This window comes from Doryrhamphus excisus, linkage group LG7, assembly GCF_037039965.1.
Source record: "Doryrhamphus excisus strain RoL-2023G ecotype Guam linkage group LG7, RoL_Dexc_Guam_v1.1, whole genome shotgun sequence".
Classification (NCBI taxonomy): domain Eukaryota; kingdom Metazoa; phylum Chordata; class Actinopteri; order Syngnathiformes; family Syngnathidae; genus Doryrhamphus; species Doryrhamphus excisus.
The window spans coordinates 22721926-22739644 of record NC_136363.1 but is presented as its reverse complement, the minus strand read 5'-3'; the positions used below and the strand labels follow the sequence as shown (position 1 = coordinate 22739644).

General features: G+C 47.9%; 2 protein-coding genes and 1 long non-coding RNA gene across 4 annotated transcripts; 2 read left to right on the top strand and 1 right to left on the bottom strand.

Annotated features, from left to right (window-relative positions):
- Positions 1-825: 825 nt before the first annotated feature.
- LOC144899490 (uncharacterized) lies at positions 826-1447 on the top strand. The gene is made up of 3 exons (XR_013627621.1): positions 826-1081; positions 1153-1305; positions 1381-1447. It is a non-coding gene; the product is annotated as an uncharacterized LOC144899490 (long non-coding RNA).
- Positions 1448-1522: 75 nt separating this feature from the next.
- On the top strand, positions 1523-9353 carry LOC131108788 (xin actin-binding repeat-containing protein 1). The gene is made up of 5 exons (XM_078791728.1): positions 1523-1897; positions 3100-3245; positions 3644-3694; positions 3960-8314; positions 9343-9353. The coding sequence occupies exons 1-4, from the start codon at positions 1585-1587 to the stop codon at positions 8031-8033; spliced, it is 4584 nt and encodes a 1527-aa protein (XP_078647854.1). The 5' UTR covers positions 1523-1584; the 3' UTR covers positions 8034-8314; positions 9343-9353.
- A 759-nt stretch (positions 9354-10112) lies between these two features.
- slc22a13b (solute carrier family 22 member 13b) lies at positions 10113-15063 on the bottom strand. Of its 2 annotated transcripts, XM_058060261.2 has the most exons (10): positions 13641-15062; positions 13472-13575; positions 12595-12749; positions 12337-12508; positions 12152-12272; positions 11975-12069; positions 11615-11829; positions 10811-10919; positions 10511-10705; positions 10113-10433 (listed from the first exon to the last, which is right to left on the bottom strand). In XM_058060261.2, exons 1-10 carry the CDS (start codon positions 14013-14015, stop codon positions 10388-10390), a joined length of 1587 nt encoding a protein of 528 aa, XP_057916244.2. In that variant the 5' UTR covers positions 14016-15062; the 3' UTR covers positions 10113-10387. The 2 variants fall into 2 exon arrangements, with proteins under 2 accessions (XP_057916244.2, XP_057916245.2); XM_058060262.2 differs by lacking the exon at positions 10113-10433 and having other exon boundaries at positions 10533-10701; positions 13641-15063.
- Between the last annotated feature and the right edge of the window lie 2656 nt (positions 15064-17719).

The following is a 17719-nucleotide window of genomic DNA, read 5'->3' as shown; positions in this document are numbered from 1 at the left end:
CTCCGAGCTCCACTGCACGGTGTCACGTTTGTGTTTTTTCCACTGATGTGAAGCACTACAAATAGCGGGAATACCATACCATGTCAAAGGTCACTCGAACAGCAGGAGGAGGTTTCGACATAACAATTGTTGAAAGAGCTTGTGTTGGCTTTGTCTTGTTTTGCTGCCCCCCGGCGGCCAAACCTGGACTGCACGTGTCAACTCCATAGCTTTGTATTCATGTGCAGTGTAACTCCTCACCACAAGATGGTGCTATAAACCAGCATGAAGGGTCCACTCCAAAAATGATGCTGCTGTAGTCAAACGGCTCCAGCTGACAACCAAACAAATCAAAGAAGACCACCATCGGCTAGCATAGACCACTGGTGGTGGCTGAAGAGAACAGATTGGACCAAAAATGTCTATGTATTCATCAATTACAAGTTAAACTGCATAGAAATTGTCACACTGTAATTAATAAATGGAATGTTTTTATCATTACAGCATAGAAACCATGTTTTTGTTACTTTCCAAATACGAGTATTAACATTTGTAGAGCCCTGTAGACATAAAATAAACATAAGTGGTGCACATGTGCATATGCAGGGAGTAGTTTACATACTCAAAGCAGGGTGAGGCCGGGCTATAGTACATCCTAATGCTATTACCCCACCATGGCAGACGGCACCTTGAAGCTGAACTAGTGTCAAGAAAGATTAGCATATCACGGCTGTAAATGTGTACTATGTGTGCATGGTGGCTATCTTGCACTGTAAACTAGTCAATGTGTAACGACCTGGATGAAAAGCCCAACCCCTCCACAATCATATCATGCAGCATCACTTTCACATTCACTCGCCAAGGTTACGTCCGGCAACGCCAAGATAAGATAAAAATAAGCAATGCAACCTTTCATATTGTAGCCGTCACGTAGATTTTCAGCATACTGTACGTGAAGAGGTAACACATCGCCGAATGCAGTCAGCCGTAAGCAGGACAGAAACGGACTTTGATCACGTAGCTTCACAACCTGATTCTTGTGACGTTACGGAAGGACTTTGGATCGTCTCAGGGAGCAGACATTGGACCAAAATCTCTGAAGGTAAGGTTCTCTACCTTCAATAGCTGACAATTGAGCATAACATGTAACTATTTCCATGACATCTGGCACAGGTTTAGCGTTTCACCGTCACAATCTGGGACACCAGCAATCGCCATGGAATGGAACAAGATCACACGAAGCCAGTCCCTAAGAAGCGTCTCCACGTCCAGGACAGACACAAGGCTGCTCAGCAGGACGGTGTCCGTGTCCCAGTTGGTTTCAAGGTTGAAGAAGTGGTTTTCTGATCGGTCACAATATGCAAGATGTGCATCCTTAACGCAACCTTATGACCCAAACAGATACCAAGATGACGCCGTCTCAAAGGGAAAGGCTGAAAGGGATCAGAAGCCATCGGTTGAGCAGGTAAGCTCTCACTTTGGAACTCAATCAGGTGCTTCTCTACGAAGTCTATAAAGCACATGCATGTGTCCTCATAGACATCAGTAACCCCCCCACCTGTCAATGGCCCACTGCAAGGCAAGAAGCCCCAACTGAAGCCACCAATGAGCAGAAACCACAAACATGAACCCACTGAGACTCAAACCACTTTAAGCCGCAGTAAGTCCACGGGGAGCCTTCAAAACAACACAGAGTCCATCGTGGCCCTGAAGGCTCGCTTTGAGTCCATTCCGGCACCAAACAAGCCGAAGAGCGGCGTCAAAGCGGCAGACGTCACAACGCCTTCCAAGGAAGCCAAGTCAGCAATGAATGGAGAGATGGAAGAGTTAAAGAAGCGGAGGACTCCTCGTGCTTCAGTGAACCAAACCAAAAGTGATGCAAAGGAGGACAACCCACCAGAAAAGGTGACTACAAGCCGTCGGCTAAGGCGCCATGAAATGTAACTCTTCATCTAACCAAAACGTTTGGGGAAACAACTCCAAACCTTTGTATGTTCCTGTCCGGGCTCTGGCCAGGTGTGACAGGTCGTATCGCTGAACATTTACTTATTTGTTTAGGTGGTGAGTCGGGCAGAAAGAAGGAGGACAACTGGAGGAGGTGAATTTGAAAGAACGGTAGTCTGTGAATCTGGTGAGTATGACACAAAATGATATTCCAGATTCAAGTCAGAAATTAATATGTGGTTTGGATGGAGGGGGCTCATCAATTCACCCACCTGTGTTTGTCATGACGCATTATAAAAGCATATGTTTTCCTTTGAGGATCTTTGCACCCTCATAAAAATAATAGATTGACAAAAACCGCACCACTTCCTGGTGTAGTTGCTTTCTCGACCAAGAAATCACAAAGGGCTGTTCAAAGTGAGAAAAACTCAAATCCTAAAAACACGGACACGCGCGTCCAAGGTAGAAAAAGCCCGGTGACTCTGGGTCAGCCCAGTGGATGAAGGGGAAGGGGCAGTGATTGACTCCAGCTGGTGTGTGAGCACGGTGGGCCACTCCAGTACGGGACAGAAATAGTCGGCCAGCCAGCCCAGAATAAGCGCAGGGGAGTGGGTGGCGGTCAGCTGTCACGACGGGGCAGGAGTTGCGGCTAGCTTGTGAGCGTGGCAAAGACACACCAGCGAGATACGACTGGAGGACGCTCATACAGACAGGGATAGAGGAAGCAGAAATGGGAGCGGTTTGTTGGTGGTGAGTAGCGTTTAGTGTTGTGTTTATCCAGATACTGCATGCATATCAGTACAGTACAGCTTGGATGTTTTCATGAAAAACCACTACCACAACGTATAGCAGCCTCCTATTGGTTATTGGAATGTGAATTCCGATATATCAATTGTTTAGAGCATTACATCTTGGCTAAAAACATTGCTGCCGTTCCATGCTTAGTCAACAGTGACTTGACTTGTCCTTCAGTATGTGTGTCAGTGGAGTCAAGTATCTCCCTTCCCACAGCAAGTGTTATATTTTTAACTGTGACGCATAGCAGCTGTCACAATGAAGCTTAGAAAGCGCCGTATCCAAAAGCATAACAGCAAGAATGGATTACTGTGGCCGTTCCGTTCTGATGGCGGCGTTGTCATACCTTCCAGTACGAGTGAAGCTGTCTTGTGTCTGCAGATGAAAAGCGGCGGACCATTGCCGACTTCAGAGAAAACGCCTTCCTCCCGGAAAAGGAGAAACTGTTCGTGTCAGTCAAAGCTCTGTCTGCTATCTACCTGTCCAAGGTGGAAACTCAGGAAGCGAAGCAGACACCTTTAAAGGAGGTAACTATCTCCCAGTCATAAAGAGTTCTTGGAATAAGTGCTAAATAATTGACCCTAAACTCTGGACTACAGTTGTCCCTCGCTATAATGGCGGCTTTTCCGAAAAGAATTCATAAATGAAGGCAGAAAAAATATTGAAAGTTATGTTATATGAGTGACACTGGGTACACACAGCGTAGGTCGGATGGCAAGGTTTACGTATATAGCGTGCCTTTCTGTTCTGACAGCTGCAGCCTGTATACAGGATGTACAGTTATTTATTACTCTTTAAATTTGGCGGGTCTAGCTTCTATTCAGGTGCGTTCAACAGTCCGGAACTTCCAGTACTTTTATTACACATTAACATTAAATGCTTTTGTTTTTGTAAACCAGAGCATGAGCGTCTTTCTGTCTCCCAGCAGGCAGCAGATCCGTCATCTGAAGCAGGGAGGCGATCGACTCTAATGAGGGTAAGTTCCAGCTTCACATGATTTGGCACGACCGTGTGTGCGTGGGATTTGCATGATCATGACCAGGCAGGTGTCTGCATGGTTTGTGTTCAACGACTAAACCGTAAGTGGTTGGATTCCCACACAGCTGTGGCTTGCGTTGGACTTGGGCTAACAAACTGACAATGTGCATCCAAGGTAATCTCTCTGGGTGTCTGGAGCATGGCGCTAAATATCTCCAAATCAGACGTGCCAAATGATGACCACATCATTTTGTTCTTCAAAGATGGCCGAAGACGCCCCGCTAAGTAAAGATGACCACCTCGGACGTCAGCTCGGGACGCGGCCACAATCCCCAAGTGCCAAAGAAACCTTGTTCCACCAGCGTCAGAAATGCGAGCTGAGGAGACTCTTAAAGCACACGCATCCTGAGCTCACCATGCTGGACGAGGTGGTGGATGAGGAGCTTGCTGAGGTCTTCAACTCAGACTCCGAGGTGACAGCTGATGAAAGCGGATACGAGGGAGAGGTCCGCTCCAGACGCCTGATATTTGAGAACTGCAGCCTGAGTGATAAAGTATCAGCTTCCAACCCCAGGATGCGCACGGCTGAGGAGACGCTGGAGACGAGGAACCTCAGTAAAAGATCAGCTGTGTTTGAGCAGCCGAACGAGAGGTCAAGTCTCGCTCAACCAGTCTTGGACTCTGACCTCAGACTAGCTTCTAGCCCGGATGTCGACAGAGAGCACGAGGAGGAGCCTACAAGAATAGACGTACAAGCAACCAGAAGGATGTTTGAGAGCCAGTGTGTGGAGACATCTCAGCCAGATCTCCACAACAAGCCCCAGTGTAAAGTGTCTACCACGGGGTCAATCCAAGAACAGCAAGCCCACAAACCAGGACCATGCAGCGCTTCTCACAGCCCAACGCTTGGCGGTCATGAAGAGGGGGAGGAATCTCAGGACAGTATAAAAACCAGGTTGGCCCTGATGCAGAACAACCCATTCATCTCACAAAACGTAGAACATTCCTACGTTCACACAAGGAAAGCAAATCCAGCAGCAGACCATGGTCCCTCTAAGGTTAAGGACAGAGCCCATTTATTCGAGTCAATGCCGTTTGACAGAATCCGACAGCAGAACAAGGATGAAGTCGAAACCATGGTGGAGACCCTCAAGGAATCCCTGCACGCTCTCCATGGCTTCAACGTCATTCATGCCGACGGCTCCATCATTGAGGTGAACGAAACCATGCGAGCCAAGAAGGCCAAGTACACCGTATCACAAAGCGGACCTGAGGTGAACTGCCAAGAGGTCTCTGAGGGCAATTTCCAGAACTTCATCTTGCGTGTGCTGCCCCGAGCAAATCTGAAGCCACAGGTGACGTACCTGAAGGAGGCCTGTGATGGAACCGTGAGGAGCTTGATGCTAAACGTGCCCGTGCACCAAGACCAGGACTGTAAGACTGCCAATGTGCTTCAGCTTATTGAGGATGTTCTGAATGAAGATAACTCTCTGAGGAAAGGAGTCATCATCCAGGAGCCTACCAGCAGATCGGAGGACGTCATGGTTTATTCCCTTTATAAGTACAGCCATAAGGAAGATGTGCGACAATATCATCCTCTCCAGGAGTACTGCTCAGACACAAAGTCTCCAGTCGTCTCTTCAGATAAGACCTGCCAAGGACCCATCAGTCCTGAGGTCAAGGGGAACGTCCAACTATTCAGAAGCTGTATTGAGAGGGGAGAGCTGGAGTATCTGAAAACTCTTCAGGCAGAGTCGACGGTTGAAGAACAGACGACGGGACAAAGCAGAGAGATTGATCCTGAACAGAGAGGCGAGGTTGCAGATGAGTGGGCACCGGTGGATATGAAGAGGCTGAGAAGTATATTCTCTGGAGACCAAAAACCAAGCCAACATAGTCAAAATATTGACAAATCCACAAGTTCTCCAGGACCAAACGTGACAGCCAATATGGCTGCTGATGTCCCCCATCCTGGACACAACAAAGAGTGTAACGCCAAAGCTCAAGAAGAACCAAAAGACGCCATCGATTTGTTGCAGTTTGACACACCTTGTGGAGACACGGTCCTCCAAGCTGAATCCGTGGAGGCGGTAGACAACTGCGAGATCTCCAAGCTCCAAACTGCCATCCACAGCCTCCAACAGGCCACAACTGAAGCCAGATCTTTACATCAATTGTCGCAGGAGAAGCAGCAATCTGGAGAAGCGGTTGATGTCAACTCACAGGAGATGCATGCAGAACAAACCACACCACCCAGAGACTGTGGCCAAGCAGAAGAGACGGTCTTGAGCATCAATTCGGGTCCAGATATTCAGGATGTTGCTTCTGGGGAAATCCACAATGCTGAGGAGGTCCCAGAAAAACACATCCCAGCTGTGGTCTCCCCAGATGCTTCAGAAGCATCCTCGCAGCCACAGGAAGAGGAACATGTCCTTCAGGGGAAACTGAAAGCAGCCTTGGATTCCCTGGAGAGGTCCAACATTAACGTCACTCAAGGAGATTTCAGAGCGGCAATGATTTACCGCAACTCATCAAAACCTCCTCAAGAAAGACCGAAAACCGATGCAGTTTCTGGTCAGAAGACAGTCAACCAAGAGGTCTCTGCAACATTATCTCCTTCAAGACAACATGAGGTCAGAGAAGAAGGGATGCTCACTGCAAACGCGGAGTCTACAAGCAAAGACAAATTAGCAACAAGAGCTCCAGAGAAAAGCAGACGGACTGTTGGACCAAAACCAGCCATCCCTCCAAAACCTGAACACCTGAAAGCGAAAGAACCCAAGAGACGGTCGACAAAGTCAGAGAAGCAAACGGCTGAGCTTTGTCATGGAGGAAACGCAGCTCATGTAGATCAACATGACATAGATTTGTCTCAAAGAAACGCCGGTGTGGTCGTAGAACAAGATGGAGTGGATCAGGGAAGACCTGCTGGGAATGAAACACGGCCACAAACATCCCAGGAAATCCACGTCTTTGTGAACAAAGATGACAAAGAGATGAATCTCCAAGAGAGACGCAAGCAGGACATGAATGAAGGTGAAGCCCACGTAGATGTAGATGAGGTCTGCCACCAGTTTGGCAGTAAAACGGCTCCTCCAAAGAAGAAGCCACCTGTGAAACCCAAGAGAGTGAAAATAGCTCAACCTGAGGACAAACCCAAGGTGGGACAACCCCCTGGACTCAGCCAGCCATGTAGTAATCCACCTGGACAAAAAGACGAGCGGATAACTGGAGAAGACGCCAAGGTCGCCTTGCGGCCAAAGAAGGGAAGGACGGAGACCGAGGACGAGCGGAGACAGCGCCTGTCGGTCCACATGGACGAGATCATGCGGGGCAACATCTCGGCCGCCATGGAGATCTTTGACAACTTGCGAAAGCAGGAGGAGCTGCAGAGCATCCTCAGTCGAGTTGAAGAAATCGAGGAGGACACAAGCAACGTTGATGTCAGGTCGCTGAGGAGAGTCTTCGAGGACGTCCCCGACTGGGTTGTCCACAGCAGCAAGAAGAAAGACACGCCGGTGAAGACGGAACACAAAGAGGAGATGCCGACACTAGCCGAGAGCAAGTCCTCCATGGCACACGTTTTTGGAGATCTGGAAAGAGCCAGCGAGGAAATCATGAACCTCAAAGAGCAGACATTAGCAAGGCTGGTGGACATTGAGGACGCCATCAAGAAGGCCCTCTATTCTGTGTCGACGTTAAAGTCCGACTCGGACATAGCTGGCCTGTCGTGCCTGTTTAAGGAGTCACTCGGATCTTCTGCTAACATCAGCAAAATAAGCATTGGCTCAAGCAAGACTAAACAACTGCAAGAACAAGAGGGCTCCACGGCGCCACCTGGTGATCACAACCTTGATAGAAGCCCACATCCCACAAGGAGTCCCACATCTTCACCTGCTTTCATCTCCATCCAGTCAGCGGCGAGAAAGTCGGACAAAGCAGAGCTGCCGTTGCCTCCACACGCCAACATCTGCCCAACGTGCCAGCACAGCCAAAAACCGGAGGAGACATTCTGCACCACCACGATCCTTCAATGCAGTCCTGGTCTGATCAGGAAGACAGACAGCAGCAAGCAGGCCAGCTGCCCCCCGCAGCGAGAGATCAGCGTCCTGGAGGTGCACACTGACCTCCAGGGGAGCGCCAAAACCATCACAGAAAACTACGAGAGGACGGACGCCTGCGGTAACAGGATTTACTCGTCAAAAACCTCCACCGTGGTCACCGCTCAGACCCAAAACGCCACGCCCCCCACAGGCCAGGCAGAGGTCAGGCCGGCCATGCGTCAGATTGCCACGTATCCCGAGATTATGCTGCCTAGCAACAACTACGGTCACTGATTCCAAACTGTGGCACGGATGCGGTTGGGTACGCAATTCAGGAAGTCGCAGTCCTGCTTTCATGTTGCCGTGCTGGGTTGGATTTGTCAGTTGTTGTTTTTTGACATAAAAAGCGTCTAAAGCGCCCGATTGTCTCGCTTGTCTCATCAGTTTCGAGCAGCGCGTCCGGAGATGTGCTCGGCCTGTTTGAAGCCCGTTTATCCCATGGAAAAAATGGCGGCAGACAAATACATTTTTCACAAAAGTTGCTTTTGCTGCAAAAAGTGCAAGAAAACTCTGAGGTGAGATTTTCATTCATTGAAATCAGTCGCAATCAATTCAAAGTTCAAAGGTCAAAAATGGATGAAAGTCTGATTCAAGCTCATTTTTATTCTTGTTTACACTTGGCTTCAAACTAATCATTTTGATCATGCAATGGCTCAACAACTACTTTTATAAAAAATAAAACATCTAAATACTAGCTCAGATTGATTAAACACTGTTGTGCTTTGAAGAGTTTAAGTGCACGCTTAAACGAAAGTGCAAGGAAAACACCAAATTCATGTCAAATGGAATCTGTTACATCACTTAGCAACAACAGTACTCAGGTCTTAACTAACCTGGGCCTCCAACAGACAATTTCATCACTCATTAGTAAATCATAGTTGATGACACTTACCTGTTAAGCTTTCCCAAAGATGATTTAAAGCAGCCTTAGGTCACCAAACTGTTTAAAGCATACAAGAAAGAGCTTAGAATCAAAGCAGCAGGAAACTGGAAGAGATGGAGGCGGCCATTTTGCACCAACCAGGAAGTGAAAAGCAGGAAATTGTTGTTTTTCCTCACTCATAACAACATTGCCGTCATCTAGGCTGCGTTTTAAAAGCTAAAACTAGTCGTTGTGAGGAGCGTATCACTTAAAGGATGGCATAGCGACAGGTGAAAATTGTCCTTGAGCGCTCTGTTAGCATAACCAGAGCTAACCGTGTGTACTGCAGGGGTGCGTTCAGCGCCGGCAACTGTTGCCTTGTTGCTACATGAGCAACACTTTTGAGGTGAATGCTTTTAAGCAACAGTTTCATCAGCTTACTTAGAGAAAGACTTTTGAAAGTGGGTGTGTGCAATTAAACATTTGCGTGATTATTTGTTAGTATTATAAACACCTATGAGCCGTATTTATTGCACGCTAATCCTAATTATCTGAATCTGTCGATCCCGAATCATTTCGATCCTGATTCTATGCAATCCACAATTCAGCAATCTGGAATCAAAACATGTCTAGGTAGTGGACACAAAGAAAATATGTAACAAAACTTATGCTGCTTTGTAGCGTGTTCAATTACACACCTTTGCATGGGGAGTTCTACTGCATATTTCACTACCAACAACTGTTCCGGAGAAGCGGGAACTACGACGAGGGCTTCGGACGCGCTCAGCACAAAAACCGATGGCTTTTAAAGACCCCCCAATGAAGGCCGAGATCGTCCTCTGGGATCGTGTGAGTGGTCTTTGTCCTTCACGATGACACATCACGGATTCATCTTCCATCACCTTTCTTTGTTCGTCTTCTTCCTCTCAGTGGATGGCGGCTGACGACCTTCAACCTGAGATGGAGGAATCAATCCAACCAAAAATATCCCACTCAAATGTCCCTGGGATATTTCACATTTAGGAATTATGTCATATTTTACTTTGAGTTTCACGTTTTTTTTAGGTTCTTTTACGCCAGGGGTGTCCAAAGTGCGCCCTGGGGGCCATTTGTGGGTTTTTGCATTGATATGATTTAACAAGAAAACGAAAAAACAACAAAATTTGTGATATAATAAAGTTGTAATATTAATTTTACCAGAATAATGTCATTTTTGTAGCATAAAGTTGAAAAAGACTATTTAAAATGTAACATGAAAAACAAAATAAAGTTTGTGAAAAATTAGATTGCAGGAAAGAATGAGAATAAAGTCAAATAAAGAATATTAAAACCTTTGATTTCTGTGTTTTCCATGTAAAGAGAGCGTTGCTGCCAGGTGAAGAAAACATCTCAATAAATATATATTTAAAACTATTTTTGTCCATCCAATAAAAAGCTTTCCTTTGGTTTGGTTGGCGTTTATTCCAAAGCACTCATTGAGTGAAGAGAATCTGCACATGCATGCTTTTATTGCAGCGTTCTACTTCAATAAAATCATGATGCGAGAGGAGTGCAGAGCAAAGGTAGACATCATAACAACAATAATAATAATAATAATAATAGTAGTAATAATAATAATAAGAATGCGATGGCTGCATGTGTGAAACGTCCAAAGAAAGAGAAATGTGAATAGAACGTGCTTTCCACTGTGCTGCTGTTGCCACGGTGACAGCGCATCCCTCTGAGGCTAGAAGGCGGTCCTTTCTTCGTCCTTCTGGCGTGCCGTGCTTCCTCTGCAAACAAAGGAGAGCCCGTGAGCGCTCGTACCCGTCAGCGTACTTCCTGGCCAGCGTCGGCGGATGAGCGATACCCGAGCTCGGCGTTGTCCTGAAGCTCGGCGTGGCGCGTCTCCGGCAGCATCAGACACAGGAGCGCAGCGCTGGCGGGCACCGCCCCATATATGGACATGGGGATGGCGTGGTGGTAGACGTCCAGGAGTCTGATGAGCGGAGCCAGGATGCCGCCCACGCGAGCACACATGGAGTTCAGGCCCACGCCGTTCTGCCTGGCGACACGGGCGGTCAAGCAAACAGCGTTCAGTTCAGCAAAAACCAGAACCAAAATACCAAAATACCAAAATACTAAAATCTGTGAAGGTCACACGCCGTACCTCAGAGTGGTGGGGTAGAGCTCTGCCGTGTAAACGTAGACGATGGAGAAACATCCGGTGGCTGCAAACTTCCCCAACACGGCGATGACGGTCACCACCACAGGAAACTCTGGAAGCAACATTGAAGGTCAACAACGGCAGCAAAGGTCATCGCATTTTACTTTCTTTACAATAATAAAATACTGTACCGTCATACTGTACTATCTACTAGATAGAATACGGTAATACTGTACTATCTCCTAGATAGAATATGGACATACTGTACTATCTACTAGATAAAATATGGACAGTGTACTTGCTAGCAGATAGAATAGGGACATACTGTACTATCTAGTAGATAGAATACGGTCATACTGTACTATCTAGTAGAATATGCTCATATTGTACTCTAATATGGACATACTGTACTATCTACTCGATACAGTAGATACAGTCAATCTCTACAGTCAAAATACAGTCATACTGTACTCTATTGTACGAGAAAAACAGTCAAACACCTTCTGTCCAGCAGAGGGCGCCAAAGATACTCCTTCTCTCTGATTGAGTTTCCAAAGCAAGGATACCAAACTTTGGAACATTATTTTTATTGTGTGCACATTTTTAAAAAATGCAGTAATTTCTTTGTCTTAGTAAAAAAAAATACATTTAAGATGTTTAAGGTTTGTTCATAAAAATAATAAACTATTTTAAAAAAAAAAGCTGATATTTTTTTATGCTAACCAGTTTCATTTTTTAAAGTAAAATTGGATTTGATATCTACCAATCATATTATCTACCAATATTGTGTGTGTGTGTGTGTGAGACCTTTGGGCACGGCGATGATGGCCAAGCAGGTGGCCCCCCCGAACATCAACAGGATGGCCTCACAAGGTCGCCGCCCAAAGCGCTGGATGAGCGGCAAGGAGCCCAGGCGGGCGGGGATCTCCACCAGGCCGAAGATGAACTGCGTCAGGTAGATGTTCACGCCGAAGTTGCCCACGTTGAGGCTTAGGCCGTAGTACATGACGCTGGTTCCAAACCTGACACATGCCGTACCCGTCAACCCTTGAGCATCCTGTCACCTACTCTCTAGTTCTTAGTTCTACTTCTATATAAGTATTACATAGTGTATAAATACATATGACACAGCATCCTATGTTCTTGGGAGTGTTCCTAAGTACTAACCAGACGTAGCTCATGATGAGCGCTCGTTTTCTGAGGTAGGAAATCCTGAAGATGTCCAGCATGCTCCTTCTGACGGGCTTCCCGTCCACGTCCAGCTGACGGACACATTGACTACGTGTTGGTACATTTGAAAGATGGAGTACTTAATGTACATGGAGGACATGAATGCGGCTCCACCTTGTCCAGCAGATCTTGGGACACCTCCCTGCCGTTGACCTTGGCCGCCCTCCTGACCTCCTTCAGCGCCGCCTCCTTGCGGCCCTGGGTGATGAGCCAGCGTGCCGACTCGGGAAGGATCCTGGTAATAAAGCAGTGTAGGTACAACGAGGGTTTGTGGGGAGGATGTGGCAGGTTCTCCTGACCAGTAGAAGAGAGCCAGGAGCAGGAGAAGAGGACTGTAGAGGACCAGTTGCAGGACTCTCCAGTCTGGGATGGAGTAGGCGATACCCGACAGCAGCATGAGTCCCACGGCGTAAAAAGTGTGGCTGATGATGGTGCAGAAGGCGAACCTGGACGACTCGCACCATTCTCCACCTTCAGGACCACATGAGGAGAAGAAGGAGGAGAGTGAGAAGACCATGATGGCTTCCAGGACGTCTGATCGTTTGCGTCTCACTTACCGATCACAAAAGCGTTGGCCAGAATTCCGGACACAGAGAATCCACACAGGAATTTGAGAAGGACGTAAACGTAAACGTTGGGAGAGAAGGCCGAGGCCACGCCGAACAAGAGGAGGAGAAGATGAGCCAGCAGGACCACAAAGCGACGGCCGAACCTACGACGACAACAACAGGACTTCTCTTTCCATCACAGAAGGTTGGTAGAATACTGCATTGGTGTGAAATACTCTGTGTACAAGTACAGTACATATACTGCATGTGGCATTGTCGTGTACTTTCATAATTATCGGGTTCATATCTGATTAACCATAGAATATGAAGAACATACTATTTGGTATTTACGGTTCTAAAGTGGTTGTTTTTACATAGTATTTTCAATGTACAAATACACACAGTATAGTGTCCATGCAGTACAAGTATCCATCTTTGCTAAGCGTGTTCCTATTTGGCTAAAGCAGGCATCAAACACACTCAAGTTACTCCATTAGGATATCAGAATACTGCAAAAACACAGTAGCAACAAGTATCTTCTTGTACTGCAAGGTTTGTGCCACAACTCGTCAGTACACGAGTACATGGAGTACTTTGATGAGTGTGTTCCTATTTGACTAAAGCAGGCATCAAACTATATTAAAAGCTAATGATCAAATACACTCAAGTTACTCCATTAGGATATCAGAATACTGCAAAAACACAGTAGCATCAAGTATTGGTAAGTATCTTTTTGTACTGCAAGGTTTGTGCCATAACTCGTCAGTACACGAGTACATGGAGTACTTTGATGTACTTTGATGAGCGTGTTGACGTTCCACCGACATTAAACACGCCGCAGCTTTAAGAGGAGCAGGCGTGCCGACGGAGCGAGAAGGAAGCAGACCTGTCAGCCATGGATCCCAGGACCAAGGCCCCGAGAAGAAGTCCGGCCATGTAGATGGACTGAGACGCTTCGATCAAGGTGCTCCTGTCGCACACCAGCTTGAACTGACGGACCACAGAGGAGTCAGGCATCAAGCGGAAGTGGTCGTCATGACGACAGAGCCACTGACCTCCGTGACGATGCTGGATGCTCCTCGCGGGACCTCGAACTTGGATCCGTTGATGCAGCTCGTGGTGGCGTTGATGCCGTAGGCCTCGATGCTCTCCAGGTCCCAGGGGACCGGAGTGAACATCCGGCAGCTTTGGAAGCTCCCATCCGGGCCCACGGGGATGGTCAGCTCCTTCTGCCTCTCCAGGGTCAGGTTGGGCCCCGGGTCCAGGATCCAGTCCGTATCGCAGTGGTTGGGGAAGGCGAGGCCCGTGAAGACCTGGCCGATGACGTCGAAGGCGATGAAGATGCTGGGGACGCACAGGGCCGCCACCAGACGCTTCTGGAAGAAGCCGAACTCGCCGATCTCCTTGAGGACATGGTTGAAGGTGCTCATGTTGGACGCGGCGCGGGGACTGGCGGGGACTGGCGGACGACGTGCGGCAACGTGAGGGCTGCCCTCGTGTCCGCGTTAATCTTTAAGCCGGCTGTCAATGTGTCACCACGATGACAAAACGCCAATAATGCTTCGCTCGCGTGCAAACTATCGCTAGGAGTCATCTCGCTTTCACTTTGCATCCTTGCATCCTTCCTTCCCTCCTTGCTTCCTTCCTTCCTTCCTAGTCACTGATGAGTCACACCATGACGTCACCCTGCCAATTTCTACTCACTTTAAATTTCAACTTTTAATTCTTTGCGTCACGCCCCCACTGGGGGACACAAATGTGTTTGCCCCAGACCCACTTTCTGCCTATCACCCCCCCCCGGGGGGCCCGACCCTTGCTCTCTGCTTTGAACAATTCAGATTGCTCTTTTGAAAAGTCGGTCCAACCTTACCTTTGCAGTCCTCAGTGGACGCCTCCCAGGAGTCCGTGAGGAGCTCACACGGCAGACACCCTGGCTGGGGGGTCGGGGGTGACATGGAGCACCTTAACAAAAAGTGTTGCGACTGGAGGTTGAAGACTCTCCTGGAGATCTTTAGAAGAGGTCAGGACTGTTAACATCCATGAGGGGAGTGGACCGCTCCAGTTTGGATCCGAGCCGCTAACGGAGGGCTTCCACCCTAACGTACACTCCGAGCCCCCGTATGGTGGGGTCGATCGTGGACGCTGCCACAGCCGACAAAGGAACGTTCTCCAACAAGATCAAACAAGCCCAAAAAGGAGTCAAGTTCAGGCTGCTCTTCCCACCACGCCTGCAGCCTTCATACCAGGATTGAACCTTGGCTTTTTACACTGCAGACCACACGCGCATTCTCCAACAAGATGGCGGTCTCCCCAGGTCCTGGGGAGCCTCAAAAACCCCCCATTACACATACTTAGGGCTGGGTCTAGTTCCATGATGCCATTTTCTGTTGATGTTATTTCTGCCAGGTACCACAGGGAGGTCAGCCTTGGTGCACAGGTGGCCCCAGGGCCACACTTTGGATGGCCCAGGTTGCTGTGTCTTGCCAGGGATAGAGATGTTGCTGGTGGAGGGACGCGTGTCCGAGCTCTGCCTTCTTGGTGCGGCTCACTCTGGGGAGGGGTGGCACTGGTGAGCGTTCACAGGTCCCAGATCCGTGTTGCACGGGGGTGCTGCCCACTCGGGGGTGGATCTCTGCTCCTGGCACGGCGGCGACTTGGCCTTTATGGGCTGCTTGTGAACCCCTGCTGGCTAAATATAGCCGGCATGTGACTAAATTGTCAACGCAGATCTCTTCTAAGCGTGAGGAACCCAGACACCCACACTTGGTCCCCCATATGCTAGACTATCATTCTGCTGCTACTAGGAAGATGAATAACAAGCTCAGGCAAATGTAAGAAATATGAATATATGTAAATCAACGGCTGAGTGACAAACGCTCCCAACAACTCCAACGCCTCCTCTTCAATATCACATGCTGGCCTTTCCAGTCCAGAAGAACACCACACCTTGGAGGAAACACATCTACTCACCACACATGAGCAGAACTCCTCCTCCTCCGGCCACTGGGCCCCTTACTTGGCTTGTCGGACAATTTTGCTCCGATCAACCAATCAGAGGACAGAAAAGTGCTGATGTCACTAAGAGGCCACTGAAGTCTGAGAATTGAAAAGAAATATTAGGATTGAAGTTGGAAATGGAGGTGTGCGCTTCCAGGCCAGCAGAGAAGGCCTTGCTGGCCCTGACTGGTGCAGACTCCGATTCTACTCAGAACCCCTCCCTGGATGAGTCTCCACTGTTCCTCAGACGTGATGAAAGTCCTGCTGAAGTCCTGCTGAAGTCCCGCTAAAGTCCGGCTGAAATCCCGCTAAAGTCCTGCTGAAATCCCGCTAAAGTCCCGCTAAAGTCCCGCTAAAGTCTGTCTGAAATCCCGCTAAAGTCCTGCTGAAATCCCGCTAAAGTCCCGCTAAAGTCCCGCTGAAATCCCGCTAAAGTCCTGCTGAAATCCCTCTAAAGTCCGGCTGAAATCCCGCTAAAGTCCCGCTGAAATCCCGCTAAAGTCCCGCTGAAATCCCGCTAAAGTCCCGCTAACGTCCGGCTGAAATCCTGCTAAAGTCCCGCTAAAGTCCCGCTGAAATCCTGCTAAAGTCCAGCTAAAATCCCGCTAAAGTCCCGCTAAAGTCCCGCTGAAATCCCGCTAAAGTCCCGCTAAAGTCCTGCTAAAGTCCCGCTGAAATCCCGCTAACGTCCCGCTAAAGTCCCGCTAAAGTCCGGCTGAAATCCCGCTAAAGTCCCGCTAAAGTCCCGCTAAAATCCCGCTAAAATCCCGCTAAAGTCCTGCTAAAGTCCAGCTAAAGTCCCGCTAAAGTCCCGCTAAAGTCCTGCTAAAGTCCCGCTAAAGTCCCGCTGAAATCCTGCTAAAGTCCCGCTAAAATCCCGCTGTGTACAAGAGCAGTTTAGGCTTACCTTCACCTTCACCTTTTCCCCAGGATGATCCTTTTCAGCAGAAGTTGACGTACACGAGTACGAGTCCCACAGGACTCTTATCTGAGGCCACAGCCCCTTAGCTTCCATCGTTCCCCTCTTTATTAGCCCAAGCGTCCTTCAAAGATTGGCCCCGTTGGCAGATTTCTATGTTTTACAGAATCAATGATTCACCAAAGATGTGAGGACGCACTTTAAGGGAAGCTGGCCTAGCGTTTAGTGAAGGTCACCTCTATCAATTACACCGGTACCTCCTCACCTGCGACCTCCAGTACTGGCAAATATACGGATAACTCGGGATGGCCCCATATCAGAATCAGAATATTGGTCGGGATCAGGTGATGAAAAAATGCTGTATGACATATACGTGTTCATTCCACTTCAAGACATACGTCACAAATCCGTATCAGTATTGGCTGATATCAGAAATTGAGAGTTTGGCAGTATCATTTTTGGGAAAAAAAAGCCAATACAGGACATCCCTATTGATAACAGATAGAGTGGAACCTTGGTTAGCATCATTCATTTGTTCCAGAAGGCCCGACTCTAACCAAAACTGACCTTAACTGAATCCATCAGGTGACTCCCTTCCAGGAAGTCAACAATGTCAACATAAAACGCCTTTCTAGATTTGATCTCAATGATGAAAGAACACGGACACCACCTTCCTGTTTTGCCGTGACTTATTCCTTCAATTCCAAAATAAACTAATCTTACAGAGGAAGCTGATGTGCTCATTCTTTATTGATTAAAAACACGCAACAAGAGAAACATGCTTGGAACACGGAGATGAACCAAAACAGAGCAAAAGAAAGAGTGGAAACCTATCATCATCATCATCATCATCATTATTATTAGCATTAATATTATTATTATTATTATGATATTACAGCCGTGATGACCATGTCAACTTACTGCCTGCGCAAAAAGAGATGGATGAAAAACAGGATGAGAACTATGACTCCGTTGGTTACAAGCAACACACACGCATACACACATACACACACACACACACACACACACACACACACACACCAGCAGCAGCATGGCAGCAAGTAGGTCAGGTAAGAAGATGTTGTAGAAAGGAAGATGAAGATGAGGATGAGGAGGAGCGTTTGACTTAAGGCGAGTGTAAAATTGAACAGCATGAAAGAAACACTTCCTGTCCAATAAAAGGGGCGGAGACGTCACAGACTAGCAAACATCCTTTGA